Below are 26,094 nucleotides of genomic sequence, written 5' to 3'. Positions count from 1 at the left end.
CTGACTGGGAATTGAACCCTGACCTCCTGGTTCATAGGTCGACACTCAACTACTGAGCCACACCAGCCGGGCTGGGACTCCTATTCTTAACAAACATTTAAGACCTGACAGATGACGACAACTCTTTGGGTTATAATCATTCATTACTAATAAAAATCAGATTCTCAACAGGTAGCTGTGAAAAACAGAAGGAAGACTGACTTGTTAGGGAAGGTCACCTGATAAGAGTGATGATTTTGACATAGCTGGAAAGTGGCCTAAGAGAGAGGAACAGAAAATGCCCGGTCAACACCCCAGTGTTCTCAATCACGGGAACTAAGAGCCGTAAGTTACGCAACCGACAGGGCAGTGGCAGTGCCAAGAATCTGCTTCAGTCTCCTGCCCCCTGTTCTGAGACTGAGCGACCTTCTTGGAAGTGGGTGAATTCACCCTGCTATTTCTGGCAGCGGTTCTGGTTCTCAGGCTCTTTATCCCAACAGTGGCACTTCTAAAGTAAGACATATGCTGTCTGCTGATACCCAGACCTCAGCACCAAGCACATTCTTTCAATGGCATAGGGGAAATTCCTGCGTACATTGGACCACAAACTAAAACTATATGAAGAGAACTTCATCTTTGCCTAGCTGTTCCTGGGCAACTCACCTGGCTTGTGCTGATGTACCATCTATTCTTAGAATGAGGAAGGATACACGCGCGCACACACATACACACACACACACACACTATACATAATACACACACATCACACATATGCATGTGTATGAATGTATATATACATTGATTTTTTTCTTGAGAGAGAAACATTGATATGAGAGAGAAACATGGATCAGTTGCCTCCCACATGAGCCCAGACAGGGGATCAAACCCACAACCTATTGGTGTACAGGACAACACTCCAACTAACTGAGCCACACTGGCCAAGGCCATATGCATGTATATATTTAATAATACTGGACCCTATACTCTTACTTTAGAAGTGTCACTATTATGATATAATGTAGGAATTGGCTAAAAGGAAGAAATGTTTATCCCTGAAGATATAGAAAATACTGTCATTTGAAAGAAGCTTAAGGAAACTATTTGTCCCCTCCCTACTGTTATTTTCTTACTGGTTTTGTTGTATTTTTGTTAGCGGTGTTAGAAAATTTTCACTTTTAACTTCTCCTGAGAGGTGGTCCAACAATTCCCACATCTCTGTGTCTAGCCCTTCCCTGAGCCACAAATCTATTTTCTTAGCTGCTTGGTAGACATCTGTGCCTGGGTGTCCCCATCAAACACGGGAGCCTCAAACCTCAGATCTAACTGTGTCCTTGAACTTCCCCCCAACAAAACCTACTCCTAGCCTTGTCTTCCTTTTCTTCGACTTATGGGCTTCTCTCATCGTCTTGATCCACTCAACTAGTCCCTGCTTCTCCAAGTCTTCTTCCATTCTTCCATCAGCCCATCCTCCTGGTTTTGGGGGAGTGCGTGTGCTGAAACTCAACTCTGACTCGTTTGCTCTTTTACTTACAACCTTCAAGGACTCTCTCTGCCCTTCAGAATGAACTCCAGAATTCTCGGTAGGATGTATGAACTCCTTCCCGATCTAGCTTTTGCTGTTTATCGGGAATCCTGTCCCACTGGGCTCCCCTTGGCAGCCTTCTGCTCCAGCCATGCAAATGTTCTTGCCATCTTGGCAGTCCAGCCTATTCTTGCCTTTGGAAAGTCTTCTCCTCTGCTTGGAATGCCCTTTTCGTGTTGGCAAAAACTACTCGTGGACCAAGCTCCAGCTCACTTGGTACCTTGCGGGTGATGCTTCCCCTGACTGTCCCAGCCTGTTTTAGAACCTCTTCCCTCTTTGGGGATCTCATGGTAAACCGTGCATAATCCAATTAGAGACTTTCATTGGCTGCCTCCTCCACCAGGCTGTGAGCTCCCTGGGGGCCAGGATTGGCACCTGTGTGTTTCCATTACTTAAGGCCGTGCCTGGCTTCTCGTTGGAGTAAAATGTTTTCTGGATAGAAAAATATAAATTAATCAATTAACTTTGATCTCTTTAAAGACTCCTTAGCAAGTTGCTGGGTTTGCTTTCGAGGAGTGCCTAAACTTTCAGAAGCTCATCCATAGGTAAAAGTAGGGTAGTTACAGTTAATCACAGCTAGAAAAACAATCTTAGCTATTATACCCCATTCAACCAGCAGCCTTTATAAATTTAACATTGGTGGTTAAGAGATAAAAAATTATTCCCCCCACATTTACTTGGGGCAGGGGGCATTAGAACCCACGCTGGTGCCAACCCCTAGTTCAGGGGCCTTTTTTCCCTGATGCCTCCTTTGGAAGCAACCAGGATAGGATTTATTCTCAATACTCTCACGTCACGGATTTAACCTGACATATGGATGTGGTGGCTCTACAGGTCAAACTGCTAGTTTATATAAATAAATACTGAAACAAAAACTGTTGTACTTGACCCGCAGGCAGTAAATCAGGTTGAAAGGGAGCAGCTAAAAATGTCAACGGCTCTGCCCAGGGTGGTGGAGTCATAGGAAAGGAGAGGCAAGTAGTAAGAAGGAGATTTTACGCTCGATCAGGTTCAGAGCATCAAGCTAAACGTTGGGCTGCCTTTTAAACCCCACACCAGTCCGAACCCTGGGATTCCATGTTCTTCCTCTGAGCAGGTCAGGGTCCGGATCCCATAGCATCCTGAGAGCCACACCCACGTCCTCCCAGAAGACAAGGGATAAGTGAAGACAAAACAAAACAATGTCATCTTTGTCCAACCTTGAGAGAGAAATTGAATTAGAATTTGAGAGTATGAATGTATTCATTAAAAAAAAGTAGCTGAGCCCAGCTGGTGTGGCTCAGTGGTTGAGCATTGACCAACGAACCAGGAGGCTATGGTTCGATTCCCAGTCAGGGCACATGCCTGGGTTGTGGGCTCAATCCCCAGTGGGGGGCATGCAGGAGGCAGCTGATCGACGATTCTCTCTCATTGCTGATCTCTCTCTCTCTCTTTCTCTCTCTCTCTCCCCCTTCTGCTCTTAAATCAATAAAAACATTTTTTAAAGGTAGTTGAATATGTATTGAGTGCTAAGCCTGTCATTCCCATTTTACAGATGAGGCAGTGAGGCTTAAAGAGGCCCATATTGGCCTAGGGCAGTGATGGGCAACCTTTTGAGCTTGGTGTGTCAAACTTCGCCAAAAAACTGAGCATAACTCGGGTAGTGTGTCTCTTTGAGGAAAAATCTAACTCCAAGACTCTAGTCTCAAATGTTTCATCCTCAGGAGCAGCTAATGTTTCGTCCTCGGCATGCGGCCACGTGTCATCAGAAATGGCTACGCGTGTCAGTGCAGACACGCGTGTCATAGGTTCGCCATCACTGGCTAGGGTCACAGATCAAGTGACAGGAAACCTAGCACCCAGGCCTGAAGGCATCGTAACCACTCTACTCTGCTGCTTCGTTCACAGTGGTAAAAACAAAACAAAACCCATGGGATCTTTTAGTTTGGCTGAATTAATATGCCTGTGCCAGAAGGAGAGGAACCCTGGCTAATTGTGGGTGATGGGGAGGGTTTTCTGGAAGGCAAGGCCGAAGAGCGGGTTCCAACTCTGGCTGAGCTCCAAGGGCAAGTGTTTAGTGGGCATTGTGGTGAGACTTTGGGAGAAAAGACAGGATTTACTGGGTGCAGGCCCTGGGCTGAGCGCTTGACATACAGCCATAGCACCTCTGAGAACAATGACCCGTACATCAAACATGACAGAACTCTTTGGACCTGGAACTGAGACAACCCGTGTCAACATGACTTAGTTGTTTGTTCCAGGAACTCTTCCCTTGGGAAGGATGAGACTGCAAACCAATACATAACTGCACAGTTTGCTTCAGAAAATTCCTGCAGATCAATTTACCTGAGGCGGCAGGCAAACAGCTTGCTGGCTAAACAGCAGCTTACTTGTCAACATTTGCTTCAAGACCCTTGCCCTACTGGGCCCACCGATCCGACACTGTTAGGCTACAAACTCTGCCCCATCTCAGTGAGCTCCACCTTGAGAGATCTGCCATAAATCTCTTGGGACCAGATCTTAAAACCCTATAAATATCCATGTTGACTTCCCCTTCTAAGACACTGCTAAGAAGTTCTACTAAATATGGCTTTGCTGTGTCAAGTGGTCTGGTGACCTTTTGGGGAGTTACAGTACTAGGTACTTTCAGTCCCATTTTATTGATGTGGAAACTGAGGTTGAGAAGCCAAGCAACTGCCCTTCAGTAACACAGACCGTAAATCTGGCAGAACCACATTCAGATCTGGATGTTTGCTCTCCAAAAAGCAGGTTACCATGGCAGCCTTAGCTTCCTTCGCTGTAAAATGAGGGAATCACATTGGCTCATGAAGACTAAGATTCTTTCTTGCTTGCTTATAGCTTCGATAAAAATAAACTTAACTATTTTTGAAGCCAGAATAAATTTTCTTCCCTTTTCTTCCTCTTGCTGAAATATTTCCCTGATTTTTGTTTTATATGTTTTTATCTCTCTAAATAAATTGCAAGCCTAGTAGGAAAAGAAACACCCTATCATATATTTTTATTGTGGTAAAAGTCATAAAATTAACCATTTTAAAGTGCACAATTCACTGGCATTTAGGTAGTGAGCTCATCACCACTCTCCAGTTCCAGAACAATGTCATCACCCTAAAAGGAAACCCCATATCCATTAAGCATTCTTCATGACCCCCTCCTCCCATCCCTTGGCAACCAATAGTCTATATTCCATCTCTGTGGGTTTATCTATTCTAGGTATTTCATATAAATGAAATCATGTTATATGTAGCATTATGTCTGTCTCCCTCACCCCCCCCGCACAACGCACCTTAGCATAATGGTTTCAAGGCCCCTTCAGATATTGTGTTTTGTGATGTTCATGTTCTCTCTTTGACAATGAACAAGCCAAACACATGAATTATGATGAGGAGAGTTTTCCTCCTACCAGGAGAGGAGAAGTGGTCCTCAAGGGTGACAATGGGAAGGGAAACTTTCCATATCCCCTGGCCACTTGACCTAAGGAGAACTCTCCATCACTTTCCCCAGGCCCGAGGCTGAGCCTGACAGCGAGTGTGGGCAGGAAGGGCGAGGCGCCAGTCATCCGGCTTTGTGGTGCCTTAGTTGGCCTACCTGGTCCTGTCCTTGCACAGCACACGCGCGCGCACACACACACACACACTCCTATGTATGTGGGGACAATGTGGCCGCTGTCAGATCTTAGTAACATGGTGAGATATCAGCTGGGATCCAGCTTGCCCTTGGGACAGTTCACGTTCAATTTCACCCGACTAAATGGAGAGAGGCCGCGGGGCAGTTTTTCTGTCCGTGCCTACGGAGAACCACCACTCTCTTAATTCCTCACACAAACAGAAAGCAGACTTTTCAAGGTGATCATGGGGTGTAGGCGTGTCTAGGCCGTGGCGCCGGTGGGTGGGGGGGACGGGGGCAGGGGTGTGAGTCTCTGAGCTATTTAGATAGAAAAGGACGCTCTTCATGAACTATTCCGATAAGTGCACAGAAGGAAGTATCTACTGCAACACACCTAAAATCCTCTCCCATCAGACCCCTGAAAGTGTCAAAGAGAAGGCAGGGTGCCTGATACTGGCCAATCTCACTCACTGTTTTGATGTCAGAGACGGGCATCAATCTTTTCTCTGGTGACAGCGCTACACTTAGAAAATTTACTCCATCGTTTCCTTTCCCAGTTTATGTCAAATGGAAAATTGATGCTTGATACATTGACTAGTAGGACATTTTATGTCTTCTCCTCAGAGGATTTCTTTTTCTCCCCCTTCCCCCCCACCCCGTTATGTATGATAGGGGATGTAAACATTTTAAAAATGTCATTATGTTTCCTCTTCCCAACCTTTAAGATCAAGACAAAGGGTCACACCGAGTTCAGAGATGTTTATCATATAAATATTGCACAGAAAATTCCAGGTTGAGATAAATGTCACAGAAGCCTCTGAAATGGATGCCCGCAGTCTATTCATGTGGCCACTTGAATACAGAAGCTCTCAGGGCACTAAGATTGCTGTGAAATGATAAAACGTTAGCTTTTTGTTTTGTTTTGTTTTAACATGGCAAGCTTCTAAGGCAGGAAGGCTGAACCAGGGGTCACTATCCCCTTAAAAATGACTGTGACACTTCTCAGCTGTGCATCTTTCTGGAGTGAAGAATATGTTTCTTTTCTTTCTTTTTCTTATTTTCTTTTGTAATCTTAAGGGAGAGCTTTTATTATTTAAAAAAATTTTTTTATTGATTTCAGAGAGGAAAGGAGAGGGAGAGAGAGAGATAGAAACATCAATGATGAGAGAGAATCATTGATTGGCTGTCTCCTGCTTGCTTTCTACTGGGGATCAATCCGGGCATGTGCCCTGACTAGGAATCAAACCCTGACCTCCTGGTTCATAGGTCGACACTCAACCACAGGCCAGGCGTTAAGGTAGAGATTTTCAACCTTTTTTTCACCTCATGGCACACATAAACTAATTACTAAAATTCTGTGGCATACCAAAAAATATATTTTTTGATGATCTGACAAAAAAAAAGGGGGGTCTAATTTTGATTCATTTACACTGAGTGGCTGTTGTTGTATTGGCTGTTGTCATTTTTTTTAATTTGATAATCTAAGGGGAAAGAGGTCAGTGCCCCTGACCAAATAGGTGTTTTAAAAATTCTTGTGGCACACGAGTTGAAAACCGCTGTCTTAAGGGGCTGGCGACTGAAGGACAAGCAGATTCTTTGCTCTAAGAGGTGGCTGGCCAGTAGTGACTTTAAGGGTCTATTCCAATCCTGAGAGTCTCTGAAATCAACCATCTATAATAATAAAACCGTAATATGCTAATTAGACCGGACGTCCTTCCAGATAACCTTCCAGACGAAGCCGGGGCTGTGAGGGAAGCCCGGGTCCTGGGTGCCAGAGGGAAGCCGGTGCCGGCAGCCGGGGGAAGGAAGGCCTACTCTTGCACAAATTTCGTGCATCGGGCCTCTAGTGTATTATTAGCAAGGATGTTTTCTTAGCTGATATATTGCCTCTGACAAGCAGAAGATTGGATAGTTACTGGCTCTTGTTGATTGTTTCCCCAAAAATTGCCCACCAATTACTTTCATGTCTTTGGCCCATTCTTAATGTCAGCTCACAGCGTGTGGCGTAGCTATTTCAAAATCTCCCTGTAATTGCCACTGATTTAAACAGTGTTTATTTCCTACTTTACAAGCATTTATTGTATAATAGTACTTGTCAATTAATTGAGTTACCAGATTTGGTAGGTTTAAGTGTGTTTCGTGGAAGCAGCCGATGACAGTCTACAAAGGAACATTCCATCACACAGGTCTACAGTTCTCCTTCTCGATGCCCAAATCCAGAGAGCTCTGAAGATAGAGTTTTTCCATAACTACTTTGAGAGTAAATGTGACCTGATGTGAACTCATTTGGCAGCAAAACCTGACCTGAACTGGTGCGAGGCTATTTATAGTCTTTTTCTTTATCTACTTAGTATGAATAATCATATATTTCCCTGCAGAGGCATTCATGTCTGCTTATGGAATGCTGACCTGAACCCTACTGAGGGTATTACTAATATAGAGTATGTGCACCCTATTGCCTTCCTACCACCCCCAAAACTTTGAATTCCAAAATACAGCCGGCCCCCAGGGCCTATGATATATATACATAATATATAATATTTACTTTGATAGTTTCATTATGTGGATTTGTATGTTTGTGTGTATGTGTCTGTGTGGTCACTCTTAAAATACTAATCTCTTATCTCCAAACTAGACTGAGATACAGTAAGTTATTTCTGATCTCTGGTAAATTTACTTTATTATTATTATTATTTAATCCTCATCTAAGAATATTTTTTCATTGTTTTTTTTTTTTTTAAGAGAGTGGAAGAGAGAGGAAAGACAGAGAGAAATATCGATGTGAGAGACATATCGATTGGTTGCCTCCTGCATGTGCCCTGACCAGGGCCTGGGCCTGGGAGGAGCCTGCAACTGGGGAGGTCCACAGTCCAATGCTTTGGTCCACAGTCCAATGCTCTATCCACTGAGCCAAACCCGTTAGGGCTGTGATAAATGTACTTTAAAAAGTACTTGTTCACCCTAACCGGTTTGGCTCAGTGGATAGAGCACTGGCCTGCGGACTGAAGGGTCCCAGGTTCGATTCTGGTCAAGGGCATGTACCTTGGTTGCGGGCACATCCCCAGTAGGGGGTGTGCAGGAGGCATCTGATCGATGTTTCTCTCTCATCGATGTTTCTAACTCTCTATCCCTCTCCCTTTCTCTCTGTAAAAAAAAAAAAAAAAATCAATAAAAAATATATGTTTTTAAAAAGTACTTGTTCAGCCATAGCTGGGTTGGCTCAGTGGATAGAGCATTGGCCTGCGGACTGAGGGTCCAGGGTTTGATTCTGGTCAAGGGCACATGCCTGAGGTGCAGGCTCAATCCCCAGTGGGGCGTGTGCAGGAGGCAGCCAATCGGTGATTCTCATCACTGATGTTTCTGTCTTTCTCTCCCTTCCTCTCTGAAATCAATTAAAAAATATTAAAATAAATCCTATCTAATGAAGAGGGAATATGCTAATTGTCACACCCTCACAAAGATGGCGGTGCCCACAGCCAATAAGGAGGGAATATGCTGACTGCCATGCCCTCAAAGATGGCAGTGCCCACAGTCACAAGATGGCAGCACCCAGTCCCCTCAACCCTGCCGGGGCGGCAGGCACCTGCCTCTGGAGTACCCCAGTCCCCTCAGCCCTCCAGCTGCCCAAGTCTGGCCTGAGGCGCAGGCAAGCCTCAGATGTCGGCTGCCCAGCCACACGGGGCTGTCTGAGGCTCAGGTAACCAGGGCCGGCTGAGGCTTGCACTGCTGGCAGTGGCAGCAGCAGAGGTGTGATGGGGGCGTCGCTTTCCTGATTGCCGGGTCGCCTCCCACCCCTGAGGGGTCCTGGACTGTGAGAGGGGCAGGCCAGGCTGAGGGACCCCCCTTCAGTGCATGAATTTTCATGCACCGGACCTCTAGTAAATAAATAAGTACTGGTTCACTCTGTCTCTACCTGTGCTTTCACTCTGAACTCGCCCCTGGTACCATCACAACATCATCATTGTTCTCCCCTAGACTAACACGATTCAACTCCTAGACGCCCATCCAGAGTTTCAGCCTAGGGTGACCCAAGGACACGGCATTTTCAGAGGCATACTTAGCTCAGATGTTTCTACGATATGGGTCGGGAACATGCACTTCGAGTTCAAGTTCATCTGATAGACGAATCAGAGAAAGAAAGTTGGGATGGCTGGCTGGTCAGATATTTCATGTGTTTAAGGAAAAGGACCCTCTACATTAAGTGAAATAGAAATGATGTTATTTCTGCTAGCAAGATTCACAGAACCAAATACCTGGGTTCCCATAACGTAGAAACAGAACCAGGAGCTTTTCCATGGGGAACATGCTTCCATTTCAGTGTTGTTGGGAAGGCACCACAATTTTCTCCCCACTTGCACTCTCCATTAACTCAGAAATAATGGATGAGCACAGAGATGTGCTGTCCTCCTAAAGAGGTAGCCAGATCAGCAAGATTTCACTGTGACCTGCTTAAGTGTCTTGAATTCTGTCAAGAAAGAATGCACCTGTTGGGGGAGGGGGCAGTGGCTCTTGGCGATAGAAAAAGGAGAGACTGCCCTGGCCGGTTTCGCTCCGTTTATAGAGCCTCGGCCTGTGGCCTGGGGATGGAAGGATCCCAGGTTCGATTAGGGTCAAGGGCAGGCGCCCAGCTCACAGGCTTGATCCCCAGTGGGGGGTGTGCCGGAGGCAGCCAATCAATGATTCTCTCTCATCATTGATGTTTCTATCTCTCTCTTCCTCTCTGAAATCAATAAAAATACATTTTTTAAAAAAAAAGAAAGAAAAAGGAGAGACAGGGAGACAAGTGTTGGCAGTGCCCACCCAAGCTCTCCCTAGGGAAGAGAGGATAGGTCTGAGAACAGCAGGATTCCAGCTCATGGTAGAAATGGGTGCATTGGTAAATCTCGGCCTGATGCCCTTAATGTAAAATTTTGCAACCAGTTTCCTTTGTTCTGACCCCACGCTCACTAAACAACCTTTTGATTATAATTATCGTCACTGGCCATAGAGAGAGAATATCTGATCTGTGACAGCTCTGTTATAAATTATTAAATTAGCTTTCTGATGTTATGTATCAGTCTCAGGAGCTGACCCAGGAGGATGCATTCTTACCGAATAGGTTTCTGGGTGATTCAGGCCTTGGGCCTGTCTGCCCCGCAAGGAGGTTCCCTCTTGTCAGCCTCTGCCTTGCTCCCCACTTTCCCAGTCTGAAGCCTCAACTATGAATCTGTTTCAAGTGCAGGAGACCTGGGTGAGAAATGCAGACTTCGAAAGGGCTGTGGTGGTGTCTGTTTGCTCCCAAAAGACTTTTTATGGAGATCATGTCATTTCTTACAGTATAGAAGCGCGGAATAAAATTTAAAATGGAAATCTGCATGTTCACGAAATGGAATCGATTCCCCTAGCTTTGTGAACTGTTGGGATCCAGGGAGAAAACTTGGGACCAGGAAGGGTCCCTTAAGAAAAATGGCTAAAGATCTCAGAGTTAGAAAAGAGAGAATTTCATTTGGGACAGAATGCAATAAATGATAAATAAATCAGGTATTTTACATGTTGACAACTGAACCCAGAGCTAAGGTATATGGTTGTTATTTAATGATTTTAGTGAAATGCCTATTTTAAAAGAGTAATGACATACATTTTCATACAGGATATAGCACCTTCATGCTCATTTAATTTATATTGCACACACATTATTCCAGCAATCTATGTGCCATTTCTAGATATTAAGTCATTAGGAATATTTGGGGAACAATCCTTTTGTTCCTTTTATATTAGCAGAGGTTGCCCCATATACTCTGAAATTTGAGACTTAGGCACTTTTCTTAAAGAAACAACTTTTTTTTTTCTTAATCCTCACCCGAGGATATTTTTTCTATTGATTTTTAGAAAGAGTGGAAGGGAGGTGGAAGGAGAGAGAGAGAGAGAGAAACATTGACGTGAGAGAGACACATCAACTGGTTGCCTCCTGCTCATAAATCTCCATGCTTTTAGAAAGGTCAGAGTTCAACACTTTTGCATGAACCTTCTGATCTGTCCCCAAACTACTTTTCCAATTTCATCATCTAATTACTCTATCCACATGAACTGTCTGTAATGGGCTCTTCATTGTCTAAAAATTCATCTTGACTGCCTGTCCCTCTACGCTTTTGTTCGTGCAGTTTTCTCCCTCTTAACGCTTCTCATGACACGGCCTTTCATGCCATTTTACCTGAAATCCACAATGCCATCAAGCTTCAGATTATGCCACTCCACCATCCACTCCATTCTCTGAACTCTAGAGCTGAGAGGTCCACACGGTACCCATATGGCTACACTTGAATCTGGTCTAGATCTTACACATAGAGCCCATCTCAATTGGCCAGTCCCAATTGAGATGGGCTCTATGTGTAAGATCTAGATCAGATTTCAAAGATGTAGTATATGAAAAAAAAAAGTGAAGAATCTCAAGTAATGTTTTATATCAATTACACGGTGAAAGGATAACACTGATTTCACCTGTTTCTATTTTAACTTTAAAAAAAAATGCGACAACTAGGAAATGTCAGATTAAATATATAGCGTTGCATTGTCCTTCTATCGGATAGCACTGGCCGAAAGCCCTTGCTTTTGGCCCACCTGGCTGGCACTCAACCACACCTGCCTCGTTCCTTGTCACTTTCCACGTGTGGATGTGTGATCTCCCAGCCAGAGAGTGAGTGCCCTGGGGACAGGCTCAGAGTCACGGGCTGGCTGTCTCCCATGCGACACCCACTCAGTACAGAGTACTGTCCATCTTTGCAGAACAGTTGAGCCATGAATCACAACTTGAAGACTAACCACAGGCATCCTCCAGAAGAGTTAAGCTCTCCAGTGTCTTCTGAGCACATCTAATGTGAAAATTTTATTTTTATTTTTTGGCCATATAGGCAATATGAATACTCAAAAGACTTGAGGAGAGGTGCAAACATTTGTCCTTTGGGGAGGGAGTTCCATTGGTTGCCTGGTTTGAAAAAGAATGTATCGTGCTTGTGTTGCCCTGTACTTGCAAGGGTGCTTTCTGCAGTACTTTCAGGACTTACTCATCTTCATGTCACACTTGGTCACTCTGTACAATGTGTTTTCAGATCTTCAGAGTTTTGTGGCTCCGGAGATATTGAAAAAAAATTAGCAGCACAGTTCCAGGAAGGGTGACATGCTGATGCCACCAGGCCAGGAGCCACACTTACCCCTGGACTGTGCTGTGTTTTGTCCTAGTCTCCACGGAGGAGGAATTCCTGTAACTGGGATGATTCTCATTTGACCAAGAGAAAGAACGAAAGGATTTGAAGTTGTTTATAGGAGTAAATGCAAGCAGTGCGTACAAAGCTGAGGAGGGGAGGGGTCACTGTTTTTCATATGCATCACGAGACGGGTTTTTATGCAGAGCAACCTGTCAATAAGCAGTTTTCAAATTCCACTGAGATCCATCGTGAGCCTGTGAAAATTAATAAACAGAAACCTCATTTAAAATGGAGTCAGGAGGCGAGAAGAGAACTGTCAGGCACACGTTACTCTGCACATACCACTGACCCCAACAGGAAGAGATGCACCTTGCACCTCTCATAGGGAGTGACGCTGCTTAACTTTCTCGGCAAGGGGAAGGATTGCTCCTTGCCCAGGAATAGTTCAGCCAATGGGAGACTGCCTAACTCAGCCAATGAAAAGTCACTATGCTTCCAACTTTCAGTTTCCTCTGATGGACTCTTTGCAACATCTCTTCCCAAGTCCATAAAAAAGCAATCCTCTCCTTTGTTTCTTTGGACTTCAATATGGTTTAGACCCCATGTCCCCAATTGCAACGCTGTGTTGTTCCCCAATAAACCCATTTTGCTGGAGAAATATCTGGCCATTTGTTGAACCTCAACAAATCAAAACAAGAGGAACTTGGGTTAGCGGTAAAGGAAATGTTTGCTGATAGGATGGGCTAGTCCAGTGGTCGGCTAACTGCGGCTCGAGAGCTTCGGTTTGCCTCTCTGTTGACTAATGAGTTTGCCAACCACTGGGCTAGTCAATGGCAGACAAGGTCTTTAAATCTCCTAAATCGAATCTCGTCTGTCTCCGTGGTCTGCATTGATCCAGGTCAGCAATTTTCAACCGGTGTGCCAAAAGAGGCCTACCGTTGTGCCACAAGAATTTTTAAACATGCAATTCCTGACTATTTAGTCAGGGGCACCGACTCCTTTTCCCTAAATTGTCAAATAAAAAAATGACAACAGCCAACACAACAATAGCCGTTTGGTGTGAATGAATCAAAATAATACTTGTTTTTTTATGCCAAATCGGCAAAAAAAACATATTTTTTGGTGTGCTGCAGAATTTTAGTAATTAGCTTATGTGTGCCATGAGATGATAAAGGTTGAAAATCGCTGATCTAGGTATAGAGCCTTGCTTGAGGATAGGGGTATTGTTCATTAGACATATCAAGATCTTGCCAGGTTAAAGATTCTGGAGTTTTTCTGAGCGACTCAGTCGTACTCAGGAATGCCTATTTTAAGCAAGCAAGAAAAAAAAAACACCCCACATTATTTCAGAATTGATCACAGAATCATTTAAGCACAAGGAACACTAAAATATAACTTTAATGGCTTTATAAAAATCCCTGGAGTGTAGAAAATGTCATTGGAACATCTATTAATGTTTGCTGTTTAAAAGCATTTTTAAAATAAGGACCTCATCATTGCAGGTGAGTTCCAGTAGTTAACATAACAGATACTTTACGTCAGGAAAGTTCCCGCAGATTTGTCACTGTTTATTAAGTTGGGAACAGAGAAACCCAATACCCTGCAAGCTCCAAGAGAGAGGTAAGCAAAAAAAATACCAGCTCCCACCGCCCTCAGCACTTTTCATCTCTGAAATGCTATTCCAAGAAAAAGAGAACACGCTAGATAGTTGCTTTTAGCATTCACAATCAATGCAAAACTGTAGAGTTGTATAACTTTCTAAATTGACTTGCTTCAAAGTGGCTGTGGGTTAAGAATCATTAAACAAGCAACTTTTGCTTAGCACATAGCCAACAGGTCTTTTAATCCGACATTGGGGAGGAAGGTTATTTTATTTATTCAGCTGTGGTTTCTGTGGAATTGTAAATGGAATAAAAGAGGACTGTTTGTTTGGATGCATGGAGTATTATATGTATTCAGCGATTCTGGGTTGTTCTTTTTACTTAAAACAGCAACCACAGGGACTTCGGTGGGTGGAGTTGCTAGGAAAGGGGCAGAAAGGTAAGGAAAAAGCACTCCAACGGATAGACGTTGCAAAGCAATGAACTCCTTGGATCAGAGCATCTCAAAGGGATTCACGAAGGCTCCTGATCCAGCTTTGTGGGAAGTGGATCTGAACAGCAGGGAAACCAACTGATTTCCCCAAGGTCATTGGACACATTTAGAGCTGAGCTGTCCGTCGCTGGGCCATCTGCTTGCCCAAGTTTTCTGCTCTCCTAGAGTTTTACCCATAATTCCCACAAATCAGCTAGCCTACTAATGACTAGGAAAATGAATTTACATGTAATTAAAGGTGGAACTGCGAATGTTATCTTTGCAACCAGGATACTGAAAGACGGACAAGGTCATGCGGTTAAGAACTGAAAAATGGAGAGAAACAAAAATAAAGCCTGTTAAGAGAGCCCCACACCCCAAGTATTAAGTTCAATGTGAAAAACCTTTTCTAGGAAAAGTACAAACAATAGTTAAAAATTGTTTTTCTACTTAAAAAATGTTTTTCTACTTGTAATTATGAGCAATATTGAAATTTTCAGGAAGAAATCCCAATGTAAGACATTTAAAATGCATCCTAGGTAAATTTCGTGTGATAAATAGGAAGGAAGCAGCGAGATCTTGCTAATTAACAGCTCTGAGCTAGGGACTGTGGAGAGAGGAGAAAAGGAATTGTAAGCTCTGGGGGTTGTTGAAAATCAGAGCTTTAGGAAACCGCTCATGAGAAATTAATGCTGCCTTGAAGACAACAGACGCTTTTCTGGGTATTTTCTAGTTCACTCAAGAACTGAAGAAGTGCTCAAGGGAAGAGCTAGTGAGCGTGGTGGGTCCAAGTCAAGAACTGGTTTCAGGCCCGACGGTGTGGCTCTGTGGTTGAGCATCGACCTCTGAACCAGGAGGCCACAGTTCATTCCTGGTCAGGGCACATGCCAGGGTTACAGGCTCCATCACCAGTGTGGGGAATGCAGGAGGCAGCCAGTCAATGATTCTCTCTCATCGTTGATGTTTCTATCTCTTTCTCCTTCTCCCTTCCTCTCTGAAATCAGTTAAAAAAAGTACAATAAAAAAAACACACAAAAGAACTGGTTTCAGATACAGAAGGTACAAATATGTTCAGAGAGATCTTTGCCCAACATTCAAGTGAAGGCCAAGGCTTAATGGATGTGGACAGTTACCTCCAATGCTTTCCTGGGTTATGCTAACATGACTGCCAAGATCTTATAAGCTTCTCTTTGGGGGCTGCTGGTTTTCCAGGCTGTTATTAAAGCAACTGGACTTGGGAATCTAGTCACTCTCCATCAAGTGACCAAATCTTATTGATTCAGAAACTCCCTCCTCCCTTCCCCCCCAAAAGGGTAAAAAAGACTATTGATGAGGAAAACTAACCCAGAGAGTATTTATTTATGGTATTACTACCTCTTTGATGACATGATAAGGGCTAGTTAGTAGAGACTTTTTAAATGAGAGCAGGGTAAAAGAGGGGATTTCAGGAGAGGTATATTTCTCAGAAAGTGGTTCCATGGAGTATGCTTAAAAATCATCCCCATGTAGCAATGCAAATGGGGACATACTGAATCACAAATTAGGGGATGCTCGAGCAATATTCTGGATGGAAGTTTAATGTGGAGGGTGTGTGTGAAGGGGAAGAGAGAGAGATTAATTTAATTCCATTTGCTGATGTGACTGGAGCACAACTATTTTTAGGTATAATCCAAACAGTGCATATCTTCTCCATTTTGATTAGTAGCAAATTGGCAGGGAGTCAAAAGAATTAGTATTTCTCAGCACATTATGCCAGAGACGTACAAATAAAACTAAATGATCTGTGCCAATGTGTTTAATTTGAATTTCTGCTAAGGTTTTTATTTATTTTTCCCTTCCAAAAAATGAATGGGTTCAGCTTTGTTAAAAAAAATATTTTTTTAAGCCTTTCTCAAATGGCAGCAAAAGTGAATAGAATACTTTTCCTTTAGACCCTTGGTTAGAAGCTCTTGCTAAAAAAACCTTAAATGTTAATATCATCCTGATACTCTGGGTGCAGAATTTCCGCCTGGCAATATTACATGTTGCCAGAGGAAGTCGGCACATTCAACAAAATTAAAATAAGCTAGGAAAATGTGCTTGACAGGGAAAGGTTTCACAATAGCCACTTAGAAGTTATTAATAATTCCAGTTCCAAGGAAAGCTTGGACTGAAAAAAAAATAAACTCTCTTCGCAAAGTTCTATGTAGGCAAGCTCACCAAGGGATGAAGCTGTCTGTGATACCAATTATACATTTCTACGTTGGAGGGAGAATTTATAGATGCTGGAATAACCTTGTTACACATTAGAGAACTTTATAGTGTGCAAACGAAACATCATTTCCAAGGTAGCCATTCAATGAACCTTGATCGCAATGAAGTTCACTGTTTTTAGTGTTAATACCTTCAGTTCTTTGTTACACACAAACCTATGGGCTAAGATGGATTTTTCTGCATGTTCATTGCCCTCCACCTGTCACTTCTGCTGTGCATTTTTTCACCAGATTAAATAGGATTGGCAATTTCTTCCTCCCATGTCTTTAGCAATTGGGACGGGCAGCTCAGCTGCCCACGTTCCTACTATAAACTGATGTCTGTCTCCTTAAAAAAAACAACAAAAAGTAGTTTTCATGGGTGGCTGGAAATCACTGGCACAGTATGTTTTTGAATCCTCTTAATTCCTTAGTTAGAGAACTCAGGAATCACCGAAAAATCTTTTTCTATTTTCTACAAATAAATGTCAACTGGTCCCCAGATTATAGTGGTTTCTTGTCATTTACAAAAGAGCTCAGAGCTGTCTACTAGATAAAAATACGTATCTTGTTGTTAAAGTTTAAGGGGCTTTTCATCATTTTAAGACCTGAGGTCTGATGTATGTTTTGGGCTGGGAAAATGTCTTTTTATTTAAATGTAAGGACAATCTATGCAAAGTAAGTAGATAATAAGGAAATGGAGAAAGTGAAGCATTAACCTGGTACTTCAGTATTCTTCAGATGAAACTCTAGACGTTTAATCTGTTAATTGTGCGGCATAATTTAAAATAAAGAGGAACAAAACCCCTAACAAAAAGCATCTTACATACTCATGATGGGGGAAGGGAGGGTAAATATGACTGCATTTAGTACCTGGGGGAAGGAGTGAGATCTCATTCTGAAATTGATTCTGCATCCTCCAAAATAACTTTCTTTAAGAATTTATCTTTGTCTTTTTAAAGAAGTTTTGCCCCTCTCCACCCCCCCCTTATTTATTTATTTATTTTTGCTGGAGGAAGGAGTTAAACATATAGCAGCTTGTATTGAAATGGCTACTGTTCATGCAGCCTTCTGCTGTTCTCACATCATGGACCTTTCTCAGAAGGCTGTCTCCCCGTCTTTAGACCACCCCACTGCAGAGAGGGACACTCAGAATCCGCTTTCCTTAGCGGAGAACAGTTTGTTCGTGTTAAAGCTCGGGACAAGCCCAAACTTTCTCCTCTTCCCTTTGCTTTCTTTACTGCACGATCCTGAAATGAAGCGCTGGTTTAAAAATACAAAGAACACATTCCCCCGCCCAAACCACCTGATTCTGGAGAATGCCGAATTCATCCCAGGATACAACTTTCACTCTCCTTTCCTTAGGAACTCATTTCATGAGAACTATCCTGTCCATTGGCTGTCATCACTCTGTTAGGAAGTTTGAAAACTTCCCATTTGCTTTCACCTGGGACCGGCCCACCCAGAACTCGTGGTCTCTTCAACCACCCAGGAGAAAACAAGATTTACTTCAAAGCTCTTGCATACGTTTTTGCTTGGCCACCAGAACATGCTTCATTCTAAGCGGCCACTGGAGACACATGCGCGCACTGGTCATCTGTGGGCTGTGACTTTTCTCATGGAAAACAAAGTCATGGAAGCCACTTACCGGATTCCAAGCAGGCAGTTGGTTCAAAGTCTTTTTTCCTGCTGCTCCGGGCCAAGTTGCAGCTGAGTTACCTGGCTCGATCGCTTTTCTTTAGAAGACACACAATCCCAAATGTTACTTCTTAAGTCAGGTGCATCCACGGGCTCTTGCAAACACCGACACGTAGTCTAGCAGACCTTCAAGCCGGCTGTGAAAATTGAGGGCGAGACTGCAGCTCTCGGCAGTAGGTGCGTGCCTTCTTCGATGTAGAGGCATTTTGCTAGGCTATCGAGTCATGCAAAGCTATTAAAAGAGCTCCCTGGGAAAAAACCTCTATTTTGCACAAAACAAACTGTCTTTTCCATGGTCACGGACCCCTCACAGACACACGGCACAGAGCCATCCTTGTGCTTCATCGGTATTTATTGCACATGGACCAATTCCTCACACAGTAGTTAGTTGCACCAGAGTATAAATACTTGGTAAAACACACAGAGGAAATAGAGTTTATACAGAAAGTGCTCAATTTTACCAGCGGATTCACGTGGGCGCTTGGACATAAAAAAATAATAAAAAAAATCCTCAAGGTATTTATATTTATACTATGGATACAGTTACAGTACCATGATAGAAGTATAAAAAGGTATTTTCCAATATATCATTAGCTCAATGAAAGCATAGCCAACAGAAGTAGGGTTTGAATTTTAGTTTAGTTTTTAAGATTTGCCCTCCCTCCCCGTTAAAAAATATTTAATTTCTTTTTGTGCAAGTAACACCTCTGTGGACTTTACAATTTCTAACACTGTGCAAAAATGGCATGTTGAACCACTCCTTTTTTTTGTTTTTTTTTTTGTTTGTTTGTTTGTTTTTACCCACATGTGCAGTAATCTGAATTATTTCCTCTTTTTTTTTTTTTGTCTTTTCTTTTTCCGTCCTGTCTTCAATGGACAGAGTCACATGTCACAGAGGCTCAGTGCCTGGTCCTTCCAACTAATATTGATACATAAATAAGCTGTTTAATATAAACAAGTCTTTCTAGCTTGCTGTGCAATGTGCACAGTGTGAGGTAGAAACCCCTCAGCCTGGCCACCTGGGGCGTGGGGACAGCCGGCTTGCCCTACACAAGGAAAGCAAGGTGAGGCGTGTTCCAAGAATAGCTTACACTTTTTTTTTTTTTTTTGAAACGCACTTTTGGCATCCACCCTTTCCCTTTGCTTCCCAAACAGGAGAAATCACTCCTCGGGAATGAAACTGCAATTTCTCTGGAAAGCAAAGGGAAAGACGGCTTGACAAACTGCCATTCCCCACCCCTCTCCCCCGGTGGACTGCTCCCGTTCCAGGAAGGGGGATGGAAGCCACGCTGATAAACATCGTATACCCTCCGGCTTCTCCTTCCCTGCCCGGCCCCTGCAGGCCGTGTCACCTGGAGAAAAAATATCTCAAGAGGCATCGCACGCGCGCACAGACAGGGAAAAGAAGCCGAGAGAAAGGAGCTCTCCCACCTCTCCCCAAACTTCCCTTTCTGTGCAACGGTCCGTGACGTTTCCGTTTGTTTTGGATGGTTCGGACGAGGTCTGCGGGCTTCGAGTTCACCTGCTGCAGGTCTTGAGTAAACACACATCTCTTTCCCCTGGGAAGCCATTCCGGGGCGCCCGGGCCCGTCTCCATCCCGGCGCGCAGAGCCCGCGCGTCCCGGCGGGGAGGCGGGGAGGCGGCGCCGGGCCCTACACCTTGGACTCCGAGGTGCAGCCGGGGCTCGGCTCGTCCAGGCTCGAGTCGCTGTCCGCCGCCGCCCCGCCGTTGCAGCCGGCCCAGGGCTCCAGCAGCCGCCCGGGCGGCCCGGCCCCGACGTCGTCGTCCTCGTCGTCGGAGGCGGCCCCCGGGGACGGCGTAGGCCCGGCCACCGCCAGGCAGCCCGAGGCGCGCGCCCGGTCGCGGGGGGCCGCGTGGCTCCGGCGGGCGGCCCGGCGCGCGCAGCACAGCAGGTGCTGGAAGGCCTTGCGGAAGTCGGGGCTGCGGCAGTAGATGATGGGGTTGAAGGCCGAGTTGGCGTAGCCCAGCCAGTTGAAGAAGAGGAACAGTCTGTCGGGCACCAGGTTGGCATGGAAGGCCTTCACCACGTTGGCCAGGAAGAAGGGCAGCCAGCAGAGCGTGAACACGCCCATGATGATGCCCAGCGTCTTGAGCGCCTTCTGCTCGCGCAGGGCCACGAGGCGCGAGGGCCGCCGCTTGCTGGTGCGCCCGGGGTCCGGCGGGGCGGCGGCGGCGGCGGCGGGGCGCGGGGCTCCCGGGGAGGGGGCGGGCGAGGCCGGCCGCGCGGGGCCGCCGAGGAAGCGGCGCTCGCAGCTGTCGATCTTCTTCACCTGCTTCTGGGCCTCGCGGAACACCCGCAGGTACACGAAAGCCATGATGCACAGGGGCACGTAGAAGGAGACCACGGACGAGGCGATGGCGTAGGCCCGGTTCGTGACGAAGTCGCAGCACTTGGGGTCGTTGTAGCAGCGGCGCGCCTCGTCGCCCTCGGCCCGCCACCAGTGCATGAGGATGGGCAGGAAGGACACCAGGGCCGAGATGGCCCACACGGTGCACACGAGGGCCCGCGCCCGCGCGCGGGTCAGCAAGCTCTGGTAGCGGAAGGGCGAGGTGATGGCGAGGTAGCGGTCCAGGGCGATGACGCACAGGGTCTCGATGCTGGCCGTCACGCACAGCACGTCCACCGAGGTCCAGAGCTCGCAGAAGAAGGAGCCGTACTCCCACCGGCCCCACACCACGATGGTGGCCCCGAAGGGCACCACCAGCAGCCCCATGACCAGGTCGGCGCTGGCCAGGGAGATGATGAAGAGGTTGGTGAGCGTCTGCAGCCGCGGCGTCTTGGCGATGGCCACGATCACCAGCACGTTGCCCGCCACGATGAGCAGCACGATGAGCGCCATCAGCAGGCCCATGCCGGCCATCCACGGCTGCGACAGCGGCGCGGGGCCCTCGCTGGCCGGGGGCAGCAGCGACGCGGGCGGCGACGCGGGCACCAGCAGTCTCGCCGCCGTGGCCGCGCCGTCGGGGAGAGGCGCGGCCGATGACAGGTTGCAGGGCTCGGAGGCGCCCAGGGCGAGCGCCCCCGCGCCCATGCCGAGCTGCGGAGGCCGGGGGCGGGGGGTGTGGCGGGGCTGGGCCGTGTTTGGGGAACACCCCAGAGATCGGGGCGGCTGGGCCCGCGGAGGGAGGTCGCGGCCGGGTCAGGGCAGCTGCGGCGCGGAGCCGGAGGCATGGGCGCCAGGCGCCTTCCCCGCCGGAGCTGCGCGCTGTCTCCGCCGCCGCCGCCGCCGCCTCCGCTGCTGGAGCCGCTGCCGCTGCTGGAACAGCCGCCGGGACCTCAGCATGTTTCTGAGCGCGCTGAGCCCGCAGCCGGGGCACCCAACACCCACCCCACCCCGCTCCCACTCCCCCAAGCCAGCCTCCGGAGCCTCACGTCAGACTCCTGCAGCCAATCCGGGCAAAGGCACGCCCCGAGCTGTCTCCCCCCTCGTAACCCCCGCCCCAACTCCCCGCATTCTCCTCGCACCCACAGTTCAGAGGCTCTGGGGAGTCCGCGGCAGATCTCCCAGCCAGCGCCTCCCGGGCGCCCGCCGGTGCCTGTCAGCGCACCCCTTTCTGCACCCGCCGGTCCCGGCCTCCCGTTTCCCCAAGCTCCCCGCGGCGTCTGGCTCTCACCCGCGTCCCCGCCGGCTCCCGAGGCCCCCACTCTCTCCTGCGCTCCGTTCCCTTCTGCGCTTCTTTCGCCTCCTGCGCTTAGCTCCTTCCTGCGCCCCCGCTCCGCCGGCTCCCGGTCTACCTCCAGGGCCCAGATTTCCAGCCGGGGAGCCCGCGCTCCCTTTCGCGGAGAGGGGGCCTCGGGTTCTCTAAGCACCCGAGAGCTTTGGACAGCCTGTCCAGGGGGGTTGGAGGAGTTTGGCTGAGACATTGTTCCAGGCAGCCTAGCAGAGTGAGTGTAAAGCCCTTTCCCCTTCTAGCGGGGACCCAGTCAGCCCGCGCCCTGCCAGCTCCGGGGACTGGAAGCGGGTGTCCGCGGTTAGAGGAAACTTTCCAGCCGAGCGAGCGAGCGCCTGGCTGAAGCAAAGCGCGCGTCTGTCCGGAATGCTCTCTGGGCGCTGTTCTCGCCGGGAGCTTGGGAGCTTGCGTGCCAGTGCGGTAGATGCAGCAAGGAAGCAAGGTTAGTGCCTCTGACAGCTAGCGCTGAGGGCCGGTAGGAAAAACACACACGCGCCAGTCCCAGCTGGCGGATCTGAGCATGATGCAACCGTGTGTGCCTGGACGACAAAGAGAGAGGCTTCAGGAAACGCAAGCGTTTACGCGTAGAGTCAATGACACCGCCACCAAGAAGGAGCACGTTTAAGTACACTTTGGACTTTTCACAGTCAGTGAGGACACCTGTATTTTGTGCTTTATGATTCACATGATCTGATCCTTTGAGCTGGGCCAATACAAACAAAAAGGCACTGTTGGCTTTGGTTGAGGTAATGAACGGAGATTTCACACGTCTTGGTTGTTTTCTCCTTTGCCCAAGTTCCCAGATTCTCAAAACTCTAGGATTAGTTTTGGGAGGGATGAGAGAAGAAAATATGTCAATACCCAGGAGGATTAAAATCAGATAGCAGTTGGGGTTAGAGCCATGGTTTTTTGAGTTGGCACATGAGTCGGTTTGAAATCCGTGAGCCTCCTGCCCAGCTGCCCGTGGGTTATATGTGGGGACGAAAGGACAGAACAAGTCGCCAGGATCACACAGCCCGCTCTCAGATTAAGCCATGGTAAGCTCCCCAGGTCAGCTTTGGAAAGAAAACGCCTATAATTGAATCCCTGAGAAGGAAACAGCTTCTAAGAAGTCACCCACATAAGGAAGGGTTCGTGGGAACAGTATGTATCACTCACACATCTTTCTAGCAGCTGGACCAAAGTCATTCTACCTGACGGAGAGAGATTAACTTCCGCAGACACCCAAGTCCAAGGCTAAAAGCAATGCTTATTCAGTCATAAAGACAAGCAGTTTTAACCCCCTCCTCTTACTTAAATCCAAGTATGTAAATTTGCCTTAGGGCCAAACTTGATCATTGGCGGTTAACAAGGGGGGGCTGGTGGGTAGTTTATTTGTTTATTCACTCCTATCCTGGGACTTGTCAGCTTACTGTGACAAGTTGGGGAGGCTAAGAATGAGCAAGGAAAGGAGAAGGGCTAGAAAGAGAGGAGGGCCTGGGCCAGGGCCTGCCCCCTGCCTTCAGTGTAAGCTTTGGAGAATCTTAGTTACTCACGTCACCGCAAACCTGTCTTCCCTTCCGGCTTCTTTCTGCCTCCCCTCCACCGCCCCCCTCCTGAAGGGGCAGTCTCAAAATAGCCAAGGGAAAGAGTTGAATTTGATGTTGCCCGGACTGTGGGGTGAGGTGTAGGGAATGTGGGGAGGAGGCATTCTATCCAGCGCCATCTTTCCGACAAGGAGTGTTACGGGGAGAGCCTGTGCCAGGTTTAAGTGCCCCAGGAGGGCGAAGGGACTGCAGTTTTCTGTCCGAGATAAGGCCAGAACTGGCTTGTGGGCACTCAGTGCAGAAGCCTGGGTGCCAGTAACTGTAGCGTATGTATCAATACGTATGTATTTGTGTACATCATGGGGGCATTTATTTGTGTACACGTATGGGGGCATGAGATTTGAACTGTGGAAAAACTCTCCAGAAAAATTTCCACTGCTCACTTAGAGAGAGAGGGTGAGAGAGACCAAGCTTCTCTGAATTTCTGGAGAATAAATTCATTTAATGGAAATCAAAACCAGAAGGGTATTTTAATAGGAGTTCCACCAGAGGGCTGCAGGCGTAAAGGGCGCTCAGGATTCTTGGGGCTTTCCTTCAGTGACTAACGTTAGATTTCTCTTCAAATAACATGTTCTCAGATCTCCTTTAAAATTCCTACATTTCATGGCATTTTTGAGGAGGGGGCGGGAGGGGAAGCACTTTTCAGCTAACACTTTTTATTTTCAGATAAGGATACAAGATCAAGAAGAAAAGGTTCAATATACCCACTTGTACAGGCATTATATGTGGCAGGTTCAAAATGAACAATTCCTCCATTTCCCCATTCCCACTTACAGCTGTTAAAATGAATCACTTCAGTGCAGAAGCCTGGATGCCAGTACCTTCGGAACCCACAGATTTGACAGTGTTTGAGAAAGTAACCGCAAGCTCCAACAATAAATGCTAATCAGCACCTTTGGGCGCTAGTGGGCTTCTCCCTCAGTATTTCCTGCCCCCTCTACCTTTCCCATCCCACTACCATCATTTCACACCTGAACTTGGCATAGGTTTTCTGTGATCTCCCGGCCTCTAGTCCTTTCTGCTCCACGTGCTTTGGCATACCCTAGCCAAATTAATATTTCTAAAATGCTGCTGTGACCAGGATGCTTTTCTGCTTGGAAACCGTAACTCCTCAATTGGGCATCCAAAGCCCTTAACAGCCCATTTCCAAGTAGCCTTCCCCGAACTATCTTGTACTGGAACTCCTGCCACTCTAACAGGTCTCTTTCCTTTCCTTTTCAGGATGTAAACTTTTTGTTTGTTTTTTTTTGGCATCTGTACTTTCCTTGAGTTCCTTCCACCAAGAATCCCCTCCTTCATCTCTGTCGCAGTGGATTCAGCCTTCAATATCTGGCTGACATCTTTTTTCATCTCACAGTCATCTCTGTCTACCGCTTCTGGAATTGATTTCTCTTTCCCTACCTGCTCATCATATTTCATGTGTCAATGAACAGTATTTTGCCTTTTGACATCTCTCATATTGCTATTTAATTTTTATATGTTTTTCCCTTTCCTTCTCATATGAATTGTAAGCTCAGTGAGAGCCAGGATTGGCCTGTACATTTTTATACCTCTCTTGTTTACTAGTAGTTACTTAGTATTAATGAAAATTAAGCTTTGATCCATATATATTGATTGTTCAACATTATAATCTCATATTTACCAGTATGAGTAGTGATGGAGTGGTTTTGGAGTTATAATCTTCCCTCATGCTTAGAATTTACAGTACTAACTCATATTCCTATAGCCTAGCCAGTATCTATACTAATAAAAGGGTAATATGCTAATTAGACCAGATAGACAGGACCTCTTCTGGACATCCTTCCAGACAAAGCTGCAGCGGCTGCAAGGGCTGAGGAGGGCCGGCGGCCGGCAGTGGCAGCAGCAGCGGGGTGATGGGGTGGCGCCTTCCCCTGATAGGTCCGGTCACCTCCAGCAGAGGACTCCTGGACTGTGAGAGGGGGCAGGCCAGGCTGAGGAACACCCCCCCGGCCCCCCGCCCCACAGTGCACAAATTTCCGTCCACCAGGCCTCTAGTTTTTATATAAGCATTTCAAAATAACTTACAAATGCAAGGTAGGCTCATGAGGTCAACAAATGTATATCATACCTACTCAGCAATGAACAAAGCAGGGCATAGGTAACAGGTGTTCCAGAGGGGCCAGGCACACCCCCATCTGTAGAAACCACACCTGATCTCCACAAATATTCAAGGCGAATGGCCTCTTTTCCCCATTAATCAATTAAATATGTATAGCTCACATTTGTTTCAATTAAATATGTATAGCTCACATTTGTTTCAATGTTTACGATTAAAAGTATTTTGTGTCTTTATTGAAAAGTTTGGTGATATGTTTGTGACCAGAAATCCGCCGTAGGAACTTAACTGCTGTTTATATCAGTTAGCAGATGGTAAAATTGGTTCTTTCTAAGAAATATTTATCTGTGTTATTGACAGTATTACAGATGTTCCCTTTTAGTCCCCACT

At 46.6% G+C, this 26,094-nt stretch overlaps 1 protein-coding gene and 1 long non-coding RNA gene across 2 annotated transcripts in view; one reads left to right on the top strand and one right to left on the bottom strand.

The window, feature by feature from the left end:
- Nucleotides 1-26,094, top strand: part of LOC129152054 (uncharacterized) — a 156,668-nt gene that overhangs the window by 5,143 nt on the left and 125,431 nt on the right. The window lies entirely within an intron of this gene.
- ADRB1 (adrenoceptor beta 1) lies at nucleotides 19,945-21,461 on the bottom strand. Its single transcript, XM_028149671.2, has one exon. It carries the CDS (start codon nucleotides 21,399-21,401, stop codon nucleotides 20,001-20,003), a length of 1,401 nt encoding a protein of 466 aa, XP_028005472.2. The 5' UTR covers nucleotides 21,402-21,461; the 3' UTR covers nucleotides 19,945-20,000.

This window comes from Eptesicus fuscus, chromosome 17 (genome assembly GCF_027574615.1).
Source record: "Eptesicus fuscus isolate TK198812 chromosome 17, DD_ASM_mEF_20220401, whole genome shotgun sequence".
Taxonomy (NCBI): domain Eukaryota; kingdom Metazoa; phylum Chordata; class Mammalia; order Chiroptera; family Vespertilionidae; genus Eptesicus; species Eptesicus fuscus.
The sequence above is the reverse complement of the archived record's forward strand: the minus strand, read 5'-3'. Positions and strand labels throughout refer to the sequence as shown.

Bases quoted from the DNA above. Each gene is read 5' to 3' on its own strand.
- ADRB1 (XM_028149671.2), bottom strand. From the start codon at position 21,401: ATGGGCGCGGGGGCGCTCGCCCTGGGCGCCTCCGAGCCCTGCAACCTG.